Source organism: Leopardus geoffroyi, chromosome C1 (genome assembly GCF_018350155.1).
Source record: "Leopardus geoffroyi isolate Oge1 chromosome C1, O.geoffroyi_Oge1_pat1.0, whole genome shotgun sequence".
NCBI lineage: Eukaryota > Metazoa > Chordata > Mammalia > Carnivora > Felidae > Leopardus > Leopardus geoffroyi.
In genome coordinates this window covers 131,736,499-131,758,817 of record NC_059328.1, presented here as the reverse complement: position 1 = coordinate 131,758,817, position 22,319 = coordinate 131,736,499, and the positions used below count along the sequence as shown (strand labels likewise).

Sequence of the window (22,319 nt, the reverse complement as noted above, 5' to 3'; positions counted from 1 at the left end):
CTTGGACTGACTTCTTTCACTTAGCATAGTACTCTCTACCTCCATCCATGTTGTTGCAAATGGCAAAATTTCATTATTTTTGTGGCTGAGTAATATTTCATTGTGTGTGTATATTACATCTTTATCCATTCATCAGTCGATGGGCGTTTGGGCTGTTTTCATAATTTGCCTAGTGTAGATAATACTGCCTATTGTAGATAATACTGTAGATGATATTGTAGATAATACATTGGGGTTCATGTATCCCTTTGAATTAGTAATTTTCTATTCTTTGGGGGAATATCCAGTAGTGCAATTGCTGTATTGTAGGGTAGTTCTATATTCAACTTTTTGAGAAACTGTTTTCCAGAGTGGCTGCACCAGTTTACATTCTCACCAACAGTGCAAGAGGGTTACCCTTTCTCCATATCCTCACCAACACCTTTGTATTTTGTGTTATTGATTTTAGCCATTCTGACAGGTGTAAGGTAATATCTCATTGTAATTTTGATTTGTATTTTCCTGATGATCAGTGATGTGGAGCATGTTTTCATGTGTCTGTTGTCCATCTTGATGTCTTATTTGGAAGAATGTGTTCTGCCCATTTTTTAGTTGGATTATTCATTTTTTTGGATATGGAAGTTTTTTTTTTTTTTTCTTAATGTTTATTTATTTATTTGAGAGAGAGTGAGAGCAAGCAGTAGAGGGACAGAGAGAGGGAGAGAAAATCCCCAGCAGGCTTCACATTTTCAATGCAGAGCCCGACATGGGGCTTGAACTCACAAACTGAGATCATGACCTGAGTCAAAATCTAGAGTCAGATACTTAACTGACTGAGCCACCCAGGCACCCCTGGATGTTGAGTTTCAATAAGTTCTTTATAGGTTTTGGATACTAACCTTCTAAGATATGTCATTTGCAAATATCTTCTTCTATTCTGTAGGTTTCCTTTTAGTTTTGTTGATTGTTTCCTTCATATGCAGAAGCTTTTCTATTTTGATGAAATCTCAACAGTTTATCTTTGCTTTTGTTTCCCTGCCCTCAGGACACATATCTAGAAAGAAATTTCTGTGGCTGATAACAAAAAGAGTACTACTTGTGTTCTTCTCTAGGATTTTTATGGTTTCATGTCTCACTTTTAGATCTTTAATCCATTTTGAATTTACTTTTGTGTATGGTATAAGAAAATGGTCCAGTTTCATTCTTTTACATGTTCTTTTTTAATTAAACAGTTTGCCTAATGCTAAACATCATTTGCTTTCGAAAATTAAATTAGGGGGACCTGGTTGGCTCAGTCAGTTAAGCGTCTGACTCTTGGTTTTGGCTCAGACCATAATCTCATGGTTCATGTGTTTGAGCCCTGCATCGGGCCCTGTGCTGACAGTGTGGGGCCTGCTTGGGATTCTCTCTTTCCTCTCTCTCTCTCTCTCTCTCTCTCTCTCTCTCTCTCTCTGCCCCTAGTCCACTCACAAGCTCTCTCTCCCCAAATAAATAAATTTAAAAACTTAAACTAAGTTAAATTAGGTTAAATTAAAAAATTAAATATCAATATACTATATCATTATACCTGATAGCATCATAATTCCTATCTCAAATTATAACTACTTTGTTGGTATTGTAATACAGTGTATAATATGCTTTGAAAATATCATGTTACTACACGTTAAGATATACTTGAAATTCTTATTAAACTATGCAATAGCTGTGTTTGCAAAAAGGATTTTCTACAGTGCATAAGTGAACATTAAAACATATTTTTCTACTTAGTTCTATTATATTTAAAACATGTTCCCATGGGAAAAAATTAACCCCAATGCATAATAAAAATATAATTTGTAAATTCCAAAAATCAGTCTAAAAGACAGTATGCAACTATTAGAGTGCAATTTATGCACATTTAATTCTACTACAATAAATGCAAATTTAGTCAAATGGAAAATTAATCCATATGATCTTCACATTCCCTACACAGTTAATTTCTGTCTTACTGTGAATTCTCACTGCTTCTATTGCGTATTTTATTTTTTGAAGCATTTAGCATAATGCTAACTGAAAAGAGCCACATGAAGAAGCATTTTCAGTGGAGTTCAGAGGAACCAAACTGTTTCTGATTTGCATTCTAATAGTAAAAGCATTACTATTTCTTTAAATTTGCCTTTATGTCTACAAATATTTTTAACTTATGACTAATTGATAATTAAGGTATTCTAACTACTTAATAGAATTCTGAAAAAAAATTCAGCAAGTTGATTGAAATAAAAAGGCACCAGATCTTACTACATATTTTCACTCTGCCTAGGAGAAGCTACTCCTTATGGTAGAGTATATTCCATTGTTGTGGGAGAAACTGTAGTACTGGGACCATCATTGAATATGCAAATGAAAATTGAATTAATGTGAAGTAAAAGGATATTAGGACACTGTAATTGTATTTTTGTAACACAGATACCATTTTCTTTAGGGAAGAAGCTTTTCTTTTACAAATGAGTTGTATAAAGATTTTATAATTTGTTAATTTTCTCATTAAGATAATAAAAATTACTGGGTTACAACCAGATGACTTTCTTATATTTATCTTTAGAAATATTTAAGCCAAAAAAAGTTTGGTACTCCAGACTATGAATATCTACTCAACCAGCAATGGATCCACAAGGACAAATCTCTATTGATTTTGCTGTCCTGTTAATGGATCCCGAACTACATGTGGATACAGCACAACTTTTAGTGTTTGATTCAAATCATTTGTCCAGATCTTGCTGTATTCTTAGTACATGTATTTTATCTTTGCACCCAGATAGAGTATTAGATCTTGATTTACATAGATAACATGTTCAAAAAAATTATTTTTCAAATTAGTTATATAAATGAGTCCTTATATGAATTCAGCTTGATATATGGCCATGAAGTTTATTGTCTTATAGCATCTAATTATTTATAATAATATCATATCCAAATAAGTCATCTACAAAGCATTTTTTACTTTTAAAAATATGGGTTTATAAAAACATTGTTTACTATTATAGACTGTAGAACCTCATTATCTCCACACAAATGTTAATTTGTTAAATAAATCCCAGTGGGCAATTCATGGATTTATTCATTGTTGGTTTACTTACAGTTAAGCCTTTTGGCAAATTCCTATGTGGACACTATATGACTAGGGTTTGGGACAGCTTTAATTAAAATTTATAAGTTTATGACAGTTGTATAGAACTATAATAATCGAACAAAGGAAATGTCACCGGTTAATTAAAAGCACACATCTGAGAGGCATAATTAAAATTTTGCATCTAGGAATGAGTTTTTCCTCATTCCTTAAGTTGTTTTTTTTTTTGAAAGAGAGAAAGCTAAAAATAAAATATATGAACTATATTCATATAGAAAAGTACTATAAAATGAAATCGTTTGACATTGATTATATCAGCAAGGATGCATGTAGTTCATTTCTATGACCTCATAGGAGGAAATTAAGATAAAGTTTGCCTTGAGCAAAATAATGGAAATGAGAGTAAAGAATTGAATTTTTCAATCATTCTATTATAGAAAATAAAGAATAATTTAAGAATGTTTCTCATCATGGATATAATGAGGGTATTTATGTGATTAAATATATTTATATATTTACAATTAATCTTCACTTTTATAAATATTTATAATCTAAGGTATGTTGATGCTGTTTGGTATTTTCCTTACTCTTATAAGTCTATTATTTAAAATTTCAGTGTTCATATCAAAATGAATCGAGGTTTTCTACACAGCTGATTTAGAGTAGTAGAGCAAGAGAGTTTGTAAATTTGGGGCAATATAGCCAAATATTCCCACTCATACAGTTTGGAGTTATGCAGAAGGGAAAGCAGTTTTTAATTTGGGAAGTGTGAAAATACATAAAAGCAGGACTGGCTAGGCAAAGGAGTGACAATACAATTTTCTATAGTAGATAATATTTGTAATGAATACCTTAAATGAATATGAAAAGAAGAAGCAAAAACTCTGCTTGAGCCTTCTCTGTAACCACATCTGTGGACTTGGGCAATGAACGATTTTGTCCCCACAACTGAAACAGGAGTAAAGAGGAGTAAGGAAAGGCGGTGGGGGGTTGGGCGGGGGGAGATTCTTCTCACTATGTCTCCCTGCAACAGGCAGGGACTTTATAATTGTAAGCAAGTAGATGGTGAGACTTTCCTTTCTCATCCATTCAGGCTCTTTCTCTTCAGGACACTGCCCCCAATATGAAGGTGGCATAGATGATGGCACTGCCATCAAATATTGGCTGCCCTAAAAGTGTTCTCTCCAAGTGTTCTCTCTCCCAGTTAAGCTAGGAACTTTTGGATACCCTGAAAACATCATGGGAGTAGTGACAAAACATGAACACTGATGTGTCTCAAGTCACATCTGTACCTAGGACATGGAGTACACAACCACCTAATTAACATCATGATAAAGGGTACGCATGCCCACCTTTAACTGCCCATCTTTGTTTTTCTTTCACTTTTACTTATATGAGAGCAACTTTTCATTTAAATTAAGCTTAATGTCCTAGCTTCCTCAACATAAATATTGTTTATATTTAGGGAATGCTGAGAGCTGGATATTTGGTCCTACTTGCTTTTTTAAGAATCCAAGAGAATATTAAGTTGAAAATGTAAAATCGAAAACATAAAATAGTGCATATAATGTTAACAAATATGTGACATAGAAAGACATAGCTATGACAAATCAAGTAGGAAAAAAAAACAGAAAGCATACTGAGCAAATGACAGAAGACAAGTCTCACACATACACGCAAACATAGAAAAAAGGAAGATAAGAGGAAAAAGAGGGAGGAGGAGTTTGGAGAGGACAAAGCACAGGAGCCCAGTCGCACACACATGAAACCAGCATCTTCAAATCACTATAAGAAGAAAATGTTCAGGGTAAAAATCTTGACGCAGGTAATTTGAAAACACTCATCAAGGGTTTTAAAATTTTTCTGTGTTCTTTAATTAACTAATGTCAGTTTTATAAACATATCCCAAGGATTATATAATGATAAAAAACAAAATATTTAGAAGTGAAGATGTTCAATATACTGTTATTTATAATGTAAAATTAGAGATAGAAACCTGAGTTCAAATAGTATGTAAAACATACCTAAAAGATGAATGTTATATGATAAATAAAACCAGAATTGTGGAATATATAATAATATAGGAAAATATTCATATTGTACTGTATTGTATTTTTATTGAAGTATGGTTGGCACACAGTGTTACATTAATTTCATGTGTACAATTTGAGTGATTTGGCAACTCTATACGTTATGCTAAGCTCATCACAAGTGTAGCTACCATCTGTTACCATACAGTGCTATTAAGGTATCATTGACCATATTCCCAGTGCTGGTACCTTTCATCCTCATGACTTATTCATTCCATAACTGGTAGCCTGTACCTCCCACTCCCCTTCACCCATTTTGCCCATTCCCTAACCCCTCCCCTGTGGCAACCACCAGTTTGTTCTATGGGTCAACTCTTTATATATGTTTGTTTGGGTTTTTAGATTCCATAAATAAGTGGGATCATATGGAATTTTTCTTTCTCTATCTGAATTATTTCACTTAGCATAGTACCCTTTGGGTCCATCCATGTCATCACAGTGGCAAGATCTCATTCTTTTTCATGGCTGAATAATCTTCCATTGTACATATATATCCTATTTTTATTTATCTATCCACAGACACTTAGATTACTTCCGTATATTGGCTAGTATAAATAATGCTGCATCACTAATCATCAAGTAAATGGTAATCAAAACCACAATGAGATACCACCTCACACCAGTCAGAATAGCTAGTACCAAAAAAAAAAAAAAAACAAGAAATAACAAATGTTAGCAAGGATATGGAGAAAAGGGAACCCTCATGCACTGTTGGTAGGAATGAAAATTAGTGTAACCACTATGGAAAATGGTATTTTGAGGTTCCTCAAAAATTAAAAATAGAAACATCATAAGATCCAGTAATTCACATTGCATTTTGAAGTTAAAAAGGACAAGAAGTGGCTATATGAGTCCAAAATGGAAAAAATGCATACATAAAGTGTCTATATAAGGAAATAGATCCTTCTCTGTATGTATCTATTTTCTAAGTTCCCCAAGTAACATGCATTGCTGTTAGAAAGTAATAAAGTAATAATTATTATTATTGCCGATCACAGTAATTAATATATATTAATTAGACTGCTTATGAGTGGCGGGTGCTGTTCTCAGTCCTTGCACCTTCTCAAAAAACCTGTGAGAGACTGAAAGTAAGATTCTCTCTAATTCTGCTGCCGACTTTATGAAGCACAGTTACTGGTTCATTTGGACCACATGGTGGGAGCAGTACTAAGCTATTCAGTCTTATGACTTTCTAAGCTAATCTCGGATGGTTTGAGTTGGCTTCCTTCTATTCACAGAAAGGACAAAATATTTCAGTTTCATTTTCACAAAGCTGGCTGAAAACGAACTTTCCAGAGGTATAAATAGATTGTGACCTATAATTTGAAACATGTCAGAATATATTAAGTAGTACTGGGAGGGCGTTAGGTAAAGTCCACAGTTTTTCCTTTTCTTTTTCAGGTTTGGTGAATAGTTCTCTGTAATCTTTATGATGCTTAAGACAACTCGACAGCTATAGTCAACTTACTAAAATTATGTATAAATGGGCACTCACTTTCAGTGCAGGAAAACATTAAATAAAGTGGAAAAGTAGAATGTCAAATCTCTTTATCAAAAAGAGTAGCAATTTTTTAAAGCATTCAAAACTTTTATTGAATCTAAGTCTGAAGTGAAGACAGATTTCACAAAGCAGAGTAGTCTTGGGGGTAAGAGGTCAGGAGAAGAACTTTCTGATAGCAATCTAGTATCCAACTAAATAATGCTGTAGTGACTTATTTCTCAACTTACTATTTTTATCCTATATAAAAGAACAAGAATGTGGGTTTTGTTCAAATACTAAAGATGTTGTGAGTAAAGAGCATGTAACTTTTATTTTTTTTAATGTTTATTTATTTATTTTGAGAGACAGGGAGAGAGAGAGAGAGAGAAAATGAGTAGGGGAGAGGCAAGGAGAGAGGGGGAGAGAGGATCCCAAGCAGGCTCCACACTCAGCACAGAGCCTGACTCAGGGCTCAGTCTCACAAGTGTGAGATCATGACCTAAGCTGAAATCAAGAGTCAGATGCTTAACCGATTGAGCCACCCAGGTACCCCAAGAGTATGTAACTTTTAGAGGGTATTTTCATAGAGTATTTAAACATTTGTAAATACGTTCTGCAGTTTAAATGTCAATTAAATGCTATTACTTAGACTCAATGTGTTTATCAGACTATTTGAACTAAACAGTGACTGTATACGTAGAAGACCAGTAGGTAGAAAACATTACAACCAGGGATAAAAATTTACAAGCACCAGACTTACTCAACCAGTACCAAATCAAACAGTATAAGAGGCAAGGTTCACACTGACAAATGAGTATGAATTCAAATAAATTGCTTAGAAAGAGAACTGACTAATGATGCTCACTAGCAGGTATCTACCTCTCAGAAATAATAAACGCTGTCACTGTCTCATAGGAAGCTCACATGTAATTACTTTTGCTAGCATTTCTTCATGGTAATCAACCACACATGTTCAAGCATTATGCGAATATGAAAAAAAGGGTAATGATTTATTTGTCCAATATTGAGCAGAGAAGTAATTTTGCCTGCTTAAAGTCATACAATATTGATTAAATTGCACTGATGAGTAGCATCTTTATAATCAGCTTAAAAACTGTTTATTAAATAAATCTAGCTTTTAAAGACAGACACCAGTATTACATCAAGTTACTGAAAAATGCCAACAGATCACCTTTTTTTTTTAATGTTTATTCATTTTTGAGAAACAGAGAGAGACAGACTGTGAGCAGGGCAATGGGCAAAGAGAGAGGGAGACACAGAATCCAAAGTAGGCTCCAGGCTCTGAGCGGTCAGCCCAGAGCCCGATGCAGGACTCGAACTCATGAACCACGAGATCATGACCTGAGCTGAAGTCAGGAGCTTAACCGACTGAGCAACCCAGGTGCCCCCAACAGATCACCTTTATGATATTCAGATATAAATATATGCTTTTGAGAATCTTTATTGATATTTATTCATATATTATTTGACTCAAAGCTACACAGCAAATTTTACTCTAAAATTATTAGCAAATAGCAATTTCTATATGGAATATATATTCAGTAATTGTAATATTTTAGAAAATTTGCAGACATAATGTTAACTTTATTCTAGTGACTACTACATTTTGAATGCTTCATAAATGCCAAGAATTCTGGCAAATTTCCTAGATGTATTACCTTATTTAATGCTTATCACTCTGTAATGTCTACATTGTGGCATTTTTCAGATGTGAGCTAGAGTGGTTAAGAAAACTAGAATCCAAGAAACTAGATTATTCCAGAGTCAGTGCTCAAAGACATTACCTATTATCAATGACAATAAGCAATATTGTCTGCCCATATCAGAGAAAGAGGCTGGCTATGACTATATAACTAAAAGTAACGTATAGTCAAATAGGCCCATTTATCTAGAGGTAAACTATACCCAAATCCTATAAAGTTAATGCTCATTTAACAAGGAATAATGATAAATCATTGTGATATCCATGTGGTTGCCTATATAATAGAAAAGATTCAGTTTTCGTTAAATACTTTAAAACATTATTTTGAACTGATATATAGGTTGGGTAATGGGCATGTTATTTTCAAAAGAATACATATGGAAAATAATGTGTATGGGGATTCCATATGTAGTTTTTTAATAAAGGAATATGTACTCAGTTGAATTTAAATAATAACCTTTGTTGATAATTTATTTAACAATAATAGTAATATTAATACCAATACCACCACTACTACTAAGAGTAGTAATAATAATATAATAATATGAATAATAATATATGAATAATCAATATATGTTAACAATAATATTAATACTAATGGTAGTAATAATGATACCACCGCTACTAATTGAATACTTGCTGTATGGCAGACATTGTGCCATGTGGTTTACCAGCACATAGTAGGCATTACTATCACCAGTTTACAGAATGAGATGCAAAATGAGATCTAGTGAGGAAAGCTAAGTTTTCCAAAAACACACAATTAATAAATATCTAATAGGATTTGATTTCCAGGTCTGCCTAATACCAAAAAACAAACTAACAAATAATTTAACTTTGTACCAAATTTATTTAGTTTCTGTTAATTATTCTTATGAACTATTTCTGAATCAATCATCTTTACTGAGACTAGTTTTGGTACAGAAGGGTCTTGCAAGGCCAGTGAAGTTTAAAGAACTCTGTTAAATTCTAAGACATTTCCATTTTTCTTGTGAGCAATCCAATCTTTAGTTGTGTCAATGAGTATTCCTTAATAATATTTATTATTGATTATAGGTATTTAATGCCCTTAGTTATATTTTCACTGTATTTAACATTAGTTACTATTGGTTATCCAGTTAAATTTGAACAGTTTATTATTTATTTACCTTGTTGCATGAAAATTTGCTGGAACATTTTAGAGAATATATGCAACCAGTTCCCATTTATTTATGAATAGCAGATAAATTAATAATAAATTAATGGAGCAAATAAACTAAGCTCCATTTATTGTATACAGCTAGTAAGGCACTTTGCTAACATATCGTGTCATGTTGAACTTGAGTATGGAGCAGACCTAGCACTGAGAGAACCTAGTCTACAGAAATCTACAGAACCTATGCTACCAGAACAATGTTTGTGAGAAGAATTTTCTCCCCTGTGGGTCCTACTGAGCATCCAGAGACATGCTCGAGACATATGACAAAGACTGAGAATTAAGGTCTGTCATTTAGAAAGGACAATGAGCCTAGAGTCAGAAAAATGAGCCTGAAGCATTCAGATAGAGAGACAAATATTGAAGCCATGAAATTGTATTATATCACCAAAAAGAAGTTTGGAAGAACATATTTTAAGACCCAGAATGAGAAAACATAAAGGCAATTGAAAAGGACAATTACAGAAAAAGGGAAATCAACAGTAGCAGTATTTTAGAAACCAAGCAGAGATAGAAATTTTAAGAGTAGATGTGTAATAAAAAATAAAAAAAAATAAATTTCAAAAATAAAATGTGTAAAATTATGGAGAACATTTGAAAAGGATGATTAAAAAGAAATCAGTGGATTCAGTGATTAAGAGATCAGAGATAAGCTTTGCAAGAGGACATAAATATACAGTAAAGACAACACCACACATTAACATCTCGATTCCTAAACCTTTCTTTCTGCTAGGGAATCAGAATTCATTTATGTGAGCAATACATACATATTGAAAGGTCTGGCTTCTCTTCTGAAATAAAGAAGCATGTTGAGAAAGTAAAGAGAGAAAGTTTGAAAATGTTGGAGTCTGAGAGTGAGGTTCATGGAGAATTTCTGCTTTATCCCATTGCTGCCATACAAATTCAAATTTAACTTTGTCTTAAATAGATAATGGAGATAAAATGTGTAATCTAAGACAGTTTTCCAAAAGATTTTCTTAGAATGTTACAGTGTTTTTTTTTTAGGACACCGTTCCAAAGTCATACTTCTATATGGTGAATCTCATTCAGTTGAAACAACAACAACAACAGTAATAAACAATTAGAACTAAAGTGTCACTGAGTACTTTCTATGTGCCTAGAACGTTTAGAAATGCTTTTCATGTATAATCTCATTTATTTTCTCTGATTCTACACAACAACCCTATGAGAAAGGTACTATTATTATCCCCATTTTTGCATAGGGGAAATGAGAAGTGACGCCCATGTTCCCACAACCAGTAATTGGCACAGATGTGTATATCCAGGCAGTCTGACAACCCACACTTTTAAGCCCTGAATGCTATAGAAACCAGACAGATTAGAGCCAACAAACTGAACCTCCCCTTCCTTCCTCAGGTTAATTGATGCTTTGTCTGATTACACTACCCTTGTAGGCTGTCAACTCAGCTCCCTGGATGCATCACTGCTGTAAATCTATACCTTAGTCATTGTAACAGCACTGTTGCCTTTTCAAATGCCAAAATCAAATTGAGCTACCTAAAAAATCTCTATAAATGAATCCAATGCAACTTGTTAGGATGCACACAGAGAGATTCATGAGTGTATCAGATGGAGCCCATTATAAAATTCTGTGACAGAAAGTTCGTTTCCCATCAGCAATCAAAAGATCTGCTGTATCAACACAGTTTCAAGTTGTTGGTGTTCCCCTGAATATGAACATTTCTCTTGTCAAAAAGAAATCTTCTTTTTAAAAGAAAAGAAGAGCCTTTTCCAAATAATTCAGCCAGAATCTAAATGATTTGAGGCATATGCCAGGGAAGAGGGTTTAGGGAACCTGGCCACTGCCCTAGTTGACATGAAAGCATGATGTCATTCTCTCAGTGACTGGGACAGAGAAGTTTTCAAGTGCCATAGTGGGTTGCATTTGTTTCCTTTAAACTCCTGTTATTTTAATGTTCTTCACTCTTAATTAAAAAAAACCTAAAAAATAATGTAGAAAAACATAAATCTACAGTGTTTAAGTCCTACCATCATATGACCCTTTTTTCTGATTGTTCTATGCGTTTTGATTGCTCCTATATTTTCTGTGCTGTTTGTTTCACCTTTAGTTCATGTTAATTTGTGTTCCTGTTTATATGTTCTGTTTCTCTGTAAGGCATTCACTGGTTCTTACTGATGAAGATAAATTACTTCTTTTGTTCAGGGCTTTCATTTTCCTTAGTAACTGTGTTCCAACAATTCTCTGTCCTCTTCATCTTCAAGCACTATTCATTCTCTTGTTGTGTCTATTTTTTATCCATTATTGTTCCCATGAAGAAATTTTGTCTATATGTAAGTATCAACTAGAAAATTCACTACCATTATAAGAAAAATATTTACCTAAAAGTTTTAAAGCCATTTTCTGGGAATGGTAAACATGATGTTACTCAGCTTTCAATGTACATACAATTTACCTTGTTTCTCAACCTATTAATAAGCGTTTATCTGCCACCAAACTAATCACATTTATAAATAACTTTTAAAGCAATGCTACTCACCATAAAAATGTATATAACTTTCTTCATTGAGAAGCAGTAGCTTCAAGCATGTTTAAGTATATGGAGCACTTTCAAAGCAAAATAAATAAATTGTGGAAGCTTGATTTATTTATTCTCTTGGAAACGAGGGTGCATTTTATTTTAGAGACATTTTATTCACTTACGAATGCTTTTCAAAAAAAAACGTAGAATGTAGAATCTATGGCAATAGAGAAAACTTATATCATTTTCACAGTTCAAGTCTTAAGCCTTATCTCATACATTTTTATGACCATTCTAATTATGACTCATGTCTACAAAGGTGAGAGAGGAGATGGTTGGATAGTCTCTAATACTAGTCAACTGACATTTCTGAGTCCTAGTTAATTCAGATCTATACCTGAATTTCTTTTTTATTCCCTGTCATGTTATTTCTTTACATTTGCACAACCTCTCAACTTCATTCTTTGCCCATTACAAATGAGAGCCATTATTTCATTTTGTTTTCCTTAATCTCTCCTACAGAGCTAGTTCTGTCCTCCATTTTCCACTTCGTCCTTGATGAAGGCGGTTAGAGAGACTCATTCCTGATATAACAGTTAACTGTGTTATGTTCCAAACACCTTAAAGGATCGTTCACCTTTTCTTCTGAAGTTCGTTCTTACAGAGCAAATAAAAATATCCATAGATGGTCCCTTAGATTTGCTCCTGTGTGCTGTTAACATTAGGCTTTCAATCATCTTTCCAGACTGCAAGTAACAGTACTTTCCCATGAATAAAAGTATCAAAATGAAATAAAATAGGACTTAATAAGTGCTTATATACTAAATACAGTATGTATATTGACATCAACTAAAATTACTAATTACATAAATATTATAGAAGGCATGCCCACTTTAAACTTTTAAAAATATTTATTTATAAATCTAAGCTCATGCCTTACCAGTGGTAGTACATGATGATTGAATACTGAGAAATAGGATTGTTTCCATTTTATATTCTAATAGCTAATACAAGCTATCAAAAATAATTTAAAAAGCAAAATGGACATGATGAGAAAAGTATAAAGAATAACACAAGTACTTCAGAACATACTACACCTGTATAAATGTGTAATTAATCATAAAATGCACTCTGGTTGTTTTACCTGAGGTGAACCTGACTTATCTTCTATGCTGGGCTCTATTGAAACATGGGAACATTGACACCCACAGAGGTCATGTTATTGCCTAAATTCACAGATGAATTAGTGGACAAACCTTGAACGGAATCCTGGCTTCCTGTTTCTTACCTAGTGAGGATTCCATGAAAACAATTTCAGTCAAATAATTTCCTTTTTGTTATGTTTTCTTTTCCAACAGGAAGACCCACCTGCAGCTGTGCACTGGGGTTCACTGGACCAAACTGTGGGAAGACCGTCTGTGAGGATTTCTGTCAAAATGGAGGAGCCTGCAGTGTCACTGCCGGCAACCAGCCCTCCTGCCACTGCCAGCCTGAGCACACCGGAGACAGATGCCAGTACTGTAAGTGAGAGTGACTCCCACAACACAGTCTGATAGCATGCTTTCATGTTTACATTAAGTAACTTTCTTATCTCTATTTTCCCTCCCTCCTCTCAATTTCAACAACCCCCTATTTTTCAGGGTCACTCCCTCCATCACCCCAACTCTCAACAATTATTTACATTGTTTCTCATCCTTCTCATTTTAAAGATTCTGTTTCTTCCTTCCCTACCTTAGGCTCCATAAACCATCACTGTAATCGTCCCCTTGTATATACCCTCAATTTCCTTTTTCCTTCTTCCCCTTCTATTACACTTTCCTAGAAAATTGTAACCATGGTTAAATCCAATTCTCCGTCTGTTCTGAACTGGTGTCCCACTGCTGGATGCAATGGAAAAAGAACATGTAATCATACAGACTGGTCTCACCTGAGATTTTATCACTAATTTCAAATGGGCACTTACTATGGCTTCTAGTATTTTGCTAATGTATCAACTCTCCTAGATGTCTATGTCAAATCTTCATCTTTCTCCTCAAACTTCCAATACCTGCTCCCCAAGTTTATCCTCAGTTCAGGAACTTAATATCATTTTTTAAAAAATATTTATTTTTTTCAGAGAGAAAGAGAACGTGCTTATGCCTGTGAGGTGGGGGAGGGGCAAAGGAGAGGGAGAGAGAATCTTAAGCAGACTCCATGCCCAGCCTGATGCAGGACTGGATCTCTGACTGTGAGATCATGACCTGAGCTGAAATCAAGAGTCAGACTGAAAGAGCCACCCAGGCACTCCAGGAATTTGCTTTCTATTTCATTGATCAAAATAGAATCTATCTAGAGAGAACTACCACAAGCTCTCACCATCACATCCCTCAAACTACTTTATCTTATATCCATGTACTCTGTCTTATGAGCAGGAACCCCATGCTACGTCTAATGCTATGCTATCCACTCATACATTAAATCCCTTTTAGCTACTCATAGACACATCTCTTACAACTGTCCCCTTTTTATCAGTATATTCCTCTCTCCCTAGCTCTTCCTTGAACAACCTTGCCTTGTGCCCACATCTCATTCTACCCACAACTTTATTTCCCTGCTTATTTTTTTTTACCCTCATTACTATCCAAAATAGAAGCATTATTCTAATGAGTTGTTATATGCTACAGTTCCCTATTTTTCTTTTGACCTCACCTCTGTCAGGTTTTTATCTTCACTATTTTGCTGAAATATCTTTCATCAGACAAGTTAATTAATTTATTTTATTGTCATCCATGTTCTCATATCCAATTGCCAATTATCAATTCTTATCTTACCCCACATTCAGCAGTTAATCACTCCCTAGTTAAAAAATGGCCATTTCTTTACATTTGCCACTCTCTTGTTTCCACTCCCATTTTACTGGCTGCTTCTTTTCACCGTCTTTGGCTGTTTCCTCCTCATCTCTCTGACCTTTAAACATTGGAGCAGCTGATGACTGTACTTATGCCTCCTTTTTTTCTCAAAAACACTCATTCCTTGAGCCTGTGACTCAAAGGAACACTTTCATAAACAGTTTTAAAAATACACTTTCCCAAACATCACCTCCAAAGATTCTGATTCTGTTAGGCTGCAATATTATTTAAAGTTTTCCACATGTGTCACATATGTGACCAAAATTGAGACCTACTACCTAGAGAATTTCAACTAATTGTATGATTTTTAATATTGTCCAGATACAAATGATTCCAAATGTATATCTCTGGCTAAACTTATCTCCTGAATTCCAGATTTTTATACCTAAGTATCTATTGGACACTTTGAGCTGGCTCTAAATTAACTTGATTTTCTTACTCAAACTTACTTCTATCACAGTTTTCCCTATGTCTATAAAAGGAAACATGATTCAGGTGCAAAAATCTTGGATTCATTTTTTTTTATTTAATCTAACCCACTATTTTAACTTTTTAAAGATTTTTATATTTATTTTAATTCCAGTATAGTTAATGTACCGTGCCATATTAGTTTCAGGTGTACAATATAGTAATTCAACAATCCCATCCATCACCCAGTGCTCATCACCATAAGTGTACTCCTTAATCATCTTAATCCATCATCTATTTTGGATTCATTCTTGACTGCTCTCTTTGTTTACACCTCAGTTTCTTTCTCACTTTTTTTTCCTGTAAGACATACCCAGAATTTGAACGCTTCTCACTAGCTCCATCCCCACTGCCTTCATCAAAACTACTGGCATTTCTTATCTGGATTATTACTAACTGATCTCCATGTTTTCTCTCTGTACCCTCTCTACCTATTCTCAAAAGAGTAGCCACAGCTGTATGTTGTATTCATAATAAAAAGAATGGTTTTTTATATCAATCACATTTACTGAGATCTTTCTAAATCCACGCACTCTTGTAGTTACTTCTTTTTTGACATTAATTCTAATAACCCATTTAATCCCACTAATGAACTAGGTGTTGTCTTTATTCTCATTTTACAGAGGAGGCTACTGAGGAGGCACAAAGACCCTCCTGAAGATGGCACAGTTAGTAAATGGGAGAGCCAGGAATCTCCCACAGGCAATCCAACCCTTAAAGTTACTCAATGTTCTGGCCCCAGTTTGCTATCCGTTCAAACCCTCACACAGAGTAGCCTAGGTCTCTGGTCACGATAGGAAGTACATGGAACAGCATTGAATCAAGCAATATGCACTGACTGAATTGAGAAGCAAAGACAATATTAAATATGTTCTCTCTGGTGTTACAGTGTGCGGGGGCACTTCTGCGGTAGCAAAGAGACAAATTTGGTTTCAAATTGGTGTTTCCTTTTTTAAGTATATTCTTTTCTTCCTTTTTTTTAAGTTTATTTATTTATTTTGAGAGGTTGGGGAGGGGGGAAAGCAAAGAGAGAGGGATAGAGAATCCCAAGAAGGCTCCTCACTGTCAGCATGGGCTGGAACTCATGAACCGTGAGATCATGACCTGAGCCAAAATCAAGAGTCAGATGTTTAACTGACTGAGCCATCCAGGTGCCCCTAAATGTATATTCTGCTCCTGTAGACTAGCCTCTTGACATATATAGATGCCACTACCCTCAGCCAATGCTCTTTTCACATTGCTTACCTAATTTATCTCTCAAATGATGTTTCACAGGCCAGCAGAGTTTATCTGGCAAAAACAGTCCAGTCATATGCAGGTATCCCCACTCACATATTGTTTAAGGTCTTCATCGCTCTCCCCTCCCTCTTGTTCCTCTCAAGCTAGCAGAATATTTCAGCACAACTTCCACTTACTGACTCATGAGTTTTTTCTTTTCAGTTCCAATATTCTCACAACCCTGAAAGATTTCCAAGTGAACCAGGGACATCGCCAACTATTATTCTGCATAATGCAGACCCTCATTACTATCCAGATTATTTTTGCAGCCTCTCCTTTACTCTAGTAAAGGAGAACTTATCATGCTTCTCCACATGTCAGTTCCCCTGGCATTGTTACTTTCTCCTGGTATTCTCTTCCTCTGGAATGGACTTTCCTTGGATTCTTCCTCACCTTCATCTCTCCATGCAAAATTCTATCTTTCTGTCCCCGTCCAGTTTAAAGGGCATTTCCTTTTTGAAGTTGTTCACATCTACCCTCAGTTTGAACGAATCCCTTTCTCTTCTGAATTTTCAAGTCACTGCTTCTTTACCTCTGTCTGTTTCTATTCATTTTTATCTGATATTATTGTTAATTGTGTGCATTCCTCCTATTTGTCTAAGATGACCTCTTTGAAATTACACCCAACAATGGCATTTGTCGAATAAATAAATAATCATAGATAAATAAGTGAAAGCAGTTTGGAGACGAGTTAATAAAAGAACAATCAACTTAATGTACAAGAGCTACATTTAATCAGGGTACAACCATCTGGTATTTTTCTGTGCAGCTTTTCTCTGTTCCCAATTGGTCCATCATCATAGGATGTCGATCTTTTTCTTTAATTAAAAAAAATTTTAAGAAGCATTGCCATTTTTTATTCTCTTTGATCTAACTTAAAAAATTGCTATGTGGCCATCGTTACAGCAATTTGGTTTCTTAAAAAGAATAAATTCCGTTAGCATATATTTTAATTGGCAACTTAATGGAATCACAGTCTGAGGTAGCCTGATGCATTATAAAAGGCTGCATTATCATTTTATTATCACTATTAGCAGTCATAGCACTTCCCACCTTTTACTGCAAAGCACTTATTAAAATTAACCAATTAATCCTTAGACAGAGGTTAAATAACTTGCTCAAGGTCCCAAAGTAGTAATATTGTAGTCAGAATCGGACCCCAGGAGTTGTTGATCAAGATGTCAACAAACATTCCTGCAGTATGGTGATGCTGTTCTTTGGCAGCAAAATAAGTCTGTGGACAGTGTCATTAAAATGATAAATCCAGCAGCTGACAAAAGCATAATAAATTGAGGATCTATTATATGTGAGTCGGCAAGGTTCAGTGGACCTGGTATTCTGTCAAAATTGTATCTTGCATATATACAAAATCTTCTCTCCATAAATGAAGGAATGACAGAATGGTTCATTACAGTGCCTAATTAAAGGTCCATTAGTGGGAGGTAAAACATCAGTTCTTAGTTGTGCTGAGTAAAAACATTTCACAATTCTAATGGCAATATAAAATCCTGAGGTCTAAATAGAAATTAATTTTAACAGCAGCACTCAGGGAGGATAGACAGAGATAAATAATGGCAAAGTAAAATTAAGTATTCTTTAAGTAAGTTGTTTAAGAACAAATACAGCTCCATTTTGTGCAGATCTGGAGCAAGGATTTCTAGGATAAATCAAAAAAAATTATAAGCATGGCATTTTGCATTTAAATCTAGGTGTTAAATATGAGGTTATTAGTAATTAAATAGTGATAATATTAAGACAAAAGGGCCAATGAGGGCCAGCTCAAATCTGTGTCTAAGAGCTGGGTGTTAAAATCAAATAGCAATCTGTTTGTGCTCTCATTGATATTTTTAATCAGTAATATGCTTGGAGAACCATTATAATTTCAGTTACCATTCAGTTTATTAGAAATACACCTGTAGGGGGCCCCTGGGTAGCTCAGTTGGTGAAGCATCTGATTCTTAACTCTTGTTGAGCCCCATGTAGGGCTCTGCACTGACAGAGTAGAGCCTGCTTAGGATTCTCATTCTCTCTCTCCCTTTCCCTCTTTCTCTGCCCCTCACCCACTGGTGGACTCACTCTCTCCCTCTCAAAATAAAGAAATAAACTTAAAAAAAAAGAAAGAAAGCAATATACCTTTATGGTTTATTCCCTTTGGTTCCAATAAATACAGACATTAAGTACTAGCTCAAGTTTATAAAATTAGGAATACTCAGACAGTAATCCAACCATTTCATCTATTGTAACTGGTTTTAGAACTGTAGTCTATCAAGTACCTTATAAAAGTTATAAAGCATAGATGTTTTCAACCACATGTGATGACATCATGGGATTATTTTTACCATTTGCTTTGCAGAGCAATTTTGTTTCACTAGTCAATTGGTCAGTGAATATGTTTGGTGTTCACCATGGGCCTGTCACTGTTAGGCATTGCAAAAAGAGCTGTGTCAGAGATATTCCTTGCCCTCAAAGGGTTTAGAAGCTAATGTGTGATTCTAAAAATGATATGACTTATGTTATAAGTCAGGTTAATGAAATACAGTGGCTAGCAGACTCCTGGAAAGAATACAGAATTCGGCCTGTAGGAAAGATTTCTAGAAGGAAGTGACATGTAAGCTGAGGCCAGAAGAAAGAAGAAGCTAACCAGATGAAGAGAAGCAGTGAGTGGAATAGAATTTACAAAAGCCCAGAGGGGAAAGACTTTTTCTATTTATCTTTTCTGTTTCTATTTGATTTTCCTAGGGGAGGGTCACCAAGGGAAATAATAAATCATTGAAAACATATAATGTATAGGTCACAGAGAAATGTGGTGCTATACATTATTTTATGTAATATATGAACATCTGATGTTTTACCAGATTCTCATACAACCCTGTGAAGTTAGTATTATTAGTCTAGTTTTACAATTGCCAAAAATGAGATTAAGCCATTCTCCCTAATCTGCTCCATTAAAGAACATAGGAGCCATAATTTGTACCCTTGTGGGTCTGCCTCCAAAAGTAGCTTCTTCTGTTGTATTTTCCTGTCACCTGATATCCTGACCATTCTGCTGCATCTTTTTAGGCTCATTATGAGAACATTCAAAGCTCATGTCACTCATGGGTTGCCAGTTTCTACTCCAATGAAAACAGGTGTTAATAAGAATTTTAATCTGGAGTTGATTAAACCAATGGCAAGCCCAAACAGAAGAGACCAAAGGATTTTAATAACGACCAGGAAAATAGAATAAAATGTTTTCAGTTGTCGCTGTCAGTATGAAGGACAATTAGAACTAAGCCTAGAATGCTAGGAAAGGATCATGAGAAACTAGCTATTTCTTAAGTATGAGAACTAGCTATTTCTTAAGTGTGCAAGTATTCACGATTCTTAGAGGATTCACAACTAGAGTGACAAAGTAATTTGGAGCTTGGGCTAAGGGTCCCCTGATTCTTTTTCTCTTGGTGAGAAGACAAGCACTGCCTTTATTCAGGCCTCTTGCCTGGATTACTACAATGCATTCACTGCCCTATTCTTTCTTCCAACCCTGGAAACCCATTCATTGTCTCTAAAATGTGCCCCTTTATGGGACACGTGGGTGGCTCAGTAGGTTAACTGTCTGACTTCAACTCAGGTCGTATCTCCCAGTCCATGGGTTTGAACCCCGCATCGAGCTCTGTGCCTCCAGCTCGGAGCCTGGAACCTGCTTCAGATTCTCTCTGCCCTCCACCCATTCACACTCTGTCTCTGTCTCTGTCTCTGTCTCTCTCTCTCTCTCTCTCTGTCTCTCAAAAATAAATAAACATTAAAAATAGTAAAAATAGAAAAAGTAAAATGTGCCCCTTTACACATGGGCTCCTCAATGTCCCTAACCTCTCTAGTCCTCCTACTTTGTCTTCTTAACCTGCCTTTGCCCTAGGACACCCAGCACTTCTCTTTGACATTTTCACCCTGTGTTTATATCATCATTCATGTTCTTGACTCTCTACCCCCCTAGAATATGAAACAGGCCGTGATGTTATGCATACCTCATCAATCTTGGGGTTTAATTCAGTGCTTGGACTTAGGTATGTGAATAAATGTAAACAAAGTAGAAAGGGCTTATTTCCTGCCAGCCAGGCCCATTTTTTGTCTGTGCTCTGACAAGATTCCGCTTACAAAAGTTCTAGGCCACCTTTACTGAGCAGCTGATTAAGACATGAATTCCATGAGAAACTTTGTGCTTGTGTTTTCAGCTTGAAAAAAAAAATAGTGTAAAAATAGAATTAAGTTTGAATTCATCGGTGTAAAGGAAAATGAATACATTTCTTTTCTCATGTGACAATGATAGAAGAATAGTAAGCTAGGATAGGGTAATGTAATAATTTTATTGTCTTATTCTGCATGGTTTAGAGGAAGTTGTCAGAATTAGAGAAATATTACTGAAGATAATTTTACCTAGTATAAAACTGGAATTATTCAAAACAGATATTTACTATTACTGTTATGCTATCATTTGGAAATATAAAAATAATAAGAGGGAAAAGATTTAGGGATGATGTGCATATATAAAAAAGAATTTATTGGAAACTGAGGTAATTTTTTCCAAGCAGATATTATGTCATATGTGAGTCAAAGTACATGTTCTGATTATTAAAATTAATTTATTCAACAGATTATACTGAACACTTATGGGTATTATTTATTGTTTGAGGCATTGGGGATTTATCAGTATAAAGGCTCTTTGAAGATACTTGCCCCATAATTTTTGGTGAATAAAAAAACCAGTGGCATATCTTTGTAGATTAAAAGCCAGACACAGCTGCACTTAAACTTCCATAGTCAAAAAGGATCACATATCAGAAATGGACTTTATTTCATGTTCTTAAGAAGCATACCATTATTGTTTTATGCAATTGTTTCAAATTCCAATAACATGTTTGTAAAGTGAACTATGGATAAACTTTTATCTCTATGCCATGTAACTTAGACTTGGGATATTACTAATTATGTTTAATAATTTCAGTAACTATTATTTAAAAAAATCCTTTATTTAAGAATGCTTAGGGGCGCCTGGGTGGCGCAGTCGGTTAAGCGTCCGACTTCAGCCAGGTCATGATCTCACGGTCCGTGAGTTCGAGCCCCGCGTCGGGCTCTGGGCTGATGGCTCAGAGCCTGGAGCCTGTTTCCGATTCTGTGTCTCCCTCTCTCTCTGCCCCTCCCCCGTTCATGCTCTGTCTCTCTCTGTCCCAAAAATAAATAAAAACGTTGAAAAAAAAATTAAAAAAAAAAGAATGCTTAATTGCTTTTTCTGGCAACATAGCAGTAACTTTTTCTATGCCGGGTTCATTTGATTTTGAGACAACTCTAATCTCATAATACTCTTAAAGCAGTATTCTTCACCCAGTAATCAGGCCAAGTTTAGATAGTTTAATCTTCTACTTTTATGCTATATTAGAGCTACTGATAAGTATTTACCCTTCTTTTTCCAACTTAAGGAAGAATATTATTACAAAATAATGTGAAAGATAATGAAACGCAGCCTCAAAGCTGCTTATGGAAAGGTTGAAAATAACATGTCACACACACGTAATGGTTACTAAGTGTCTAAAGAGGGATTTATATTGAATTAAACTGAACATGCCCAATTGGGAACCCT

The 22,319-nt window shown here is 34.9% G+C and overlaps 1 protein-coding gene across 3 annotated transcripts in view; it reads left to right on the top strand.

The window, feature by feature from the left end:
• Nucleotides 1–22,319, top strand: part of LRP1B (LDL receptor related protein 1B) — a 1,910,230-nt gene that overhangs the window by 1,824,035 nt on the left and 63,876 nt on the right. For all 3 annotated transcript variants that reach the window (XM_045479681.1, XM_045479680.1, XM_045479683.1), the window contains exon 84: nucleotides 13,433–13,594. In XM_045479681.1, the coding sequence (XP_045335637.1) occupies nucleotides 13,433–13,594 (162 nt within the window). The remainder of the gene's footprint in view (nucleotides 1–13,432; nucleotides 13,595–22,319) is intronic.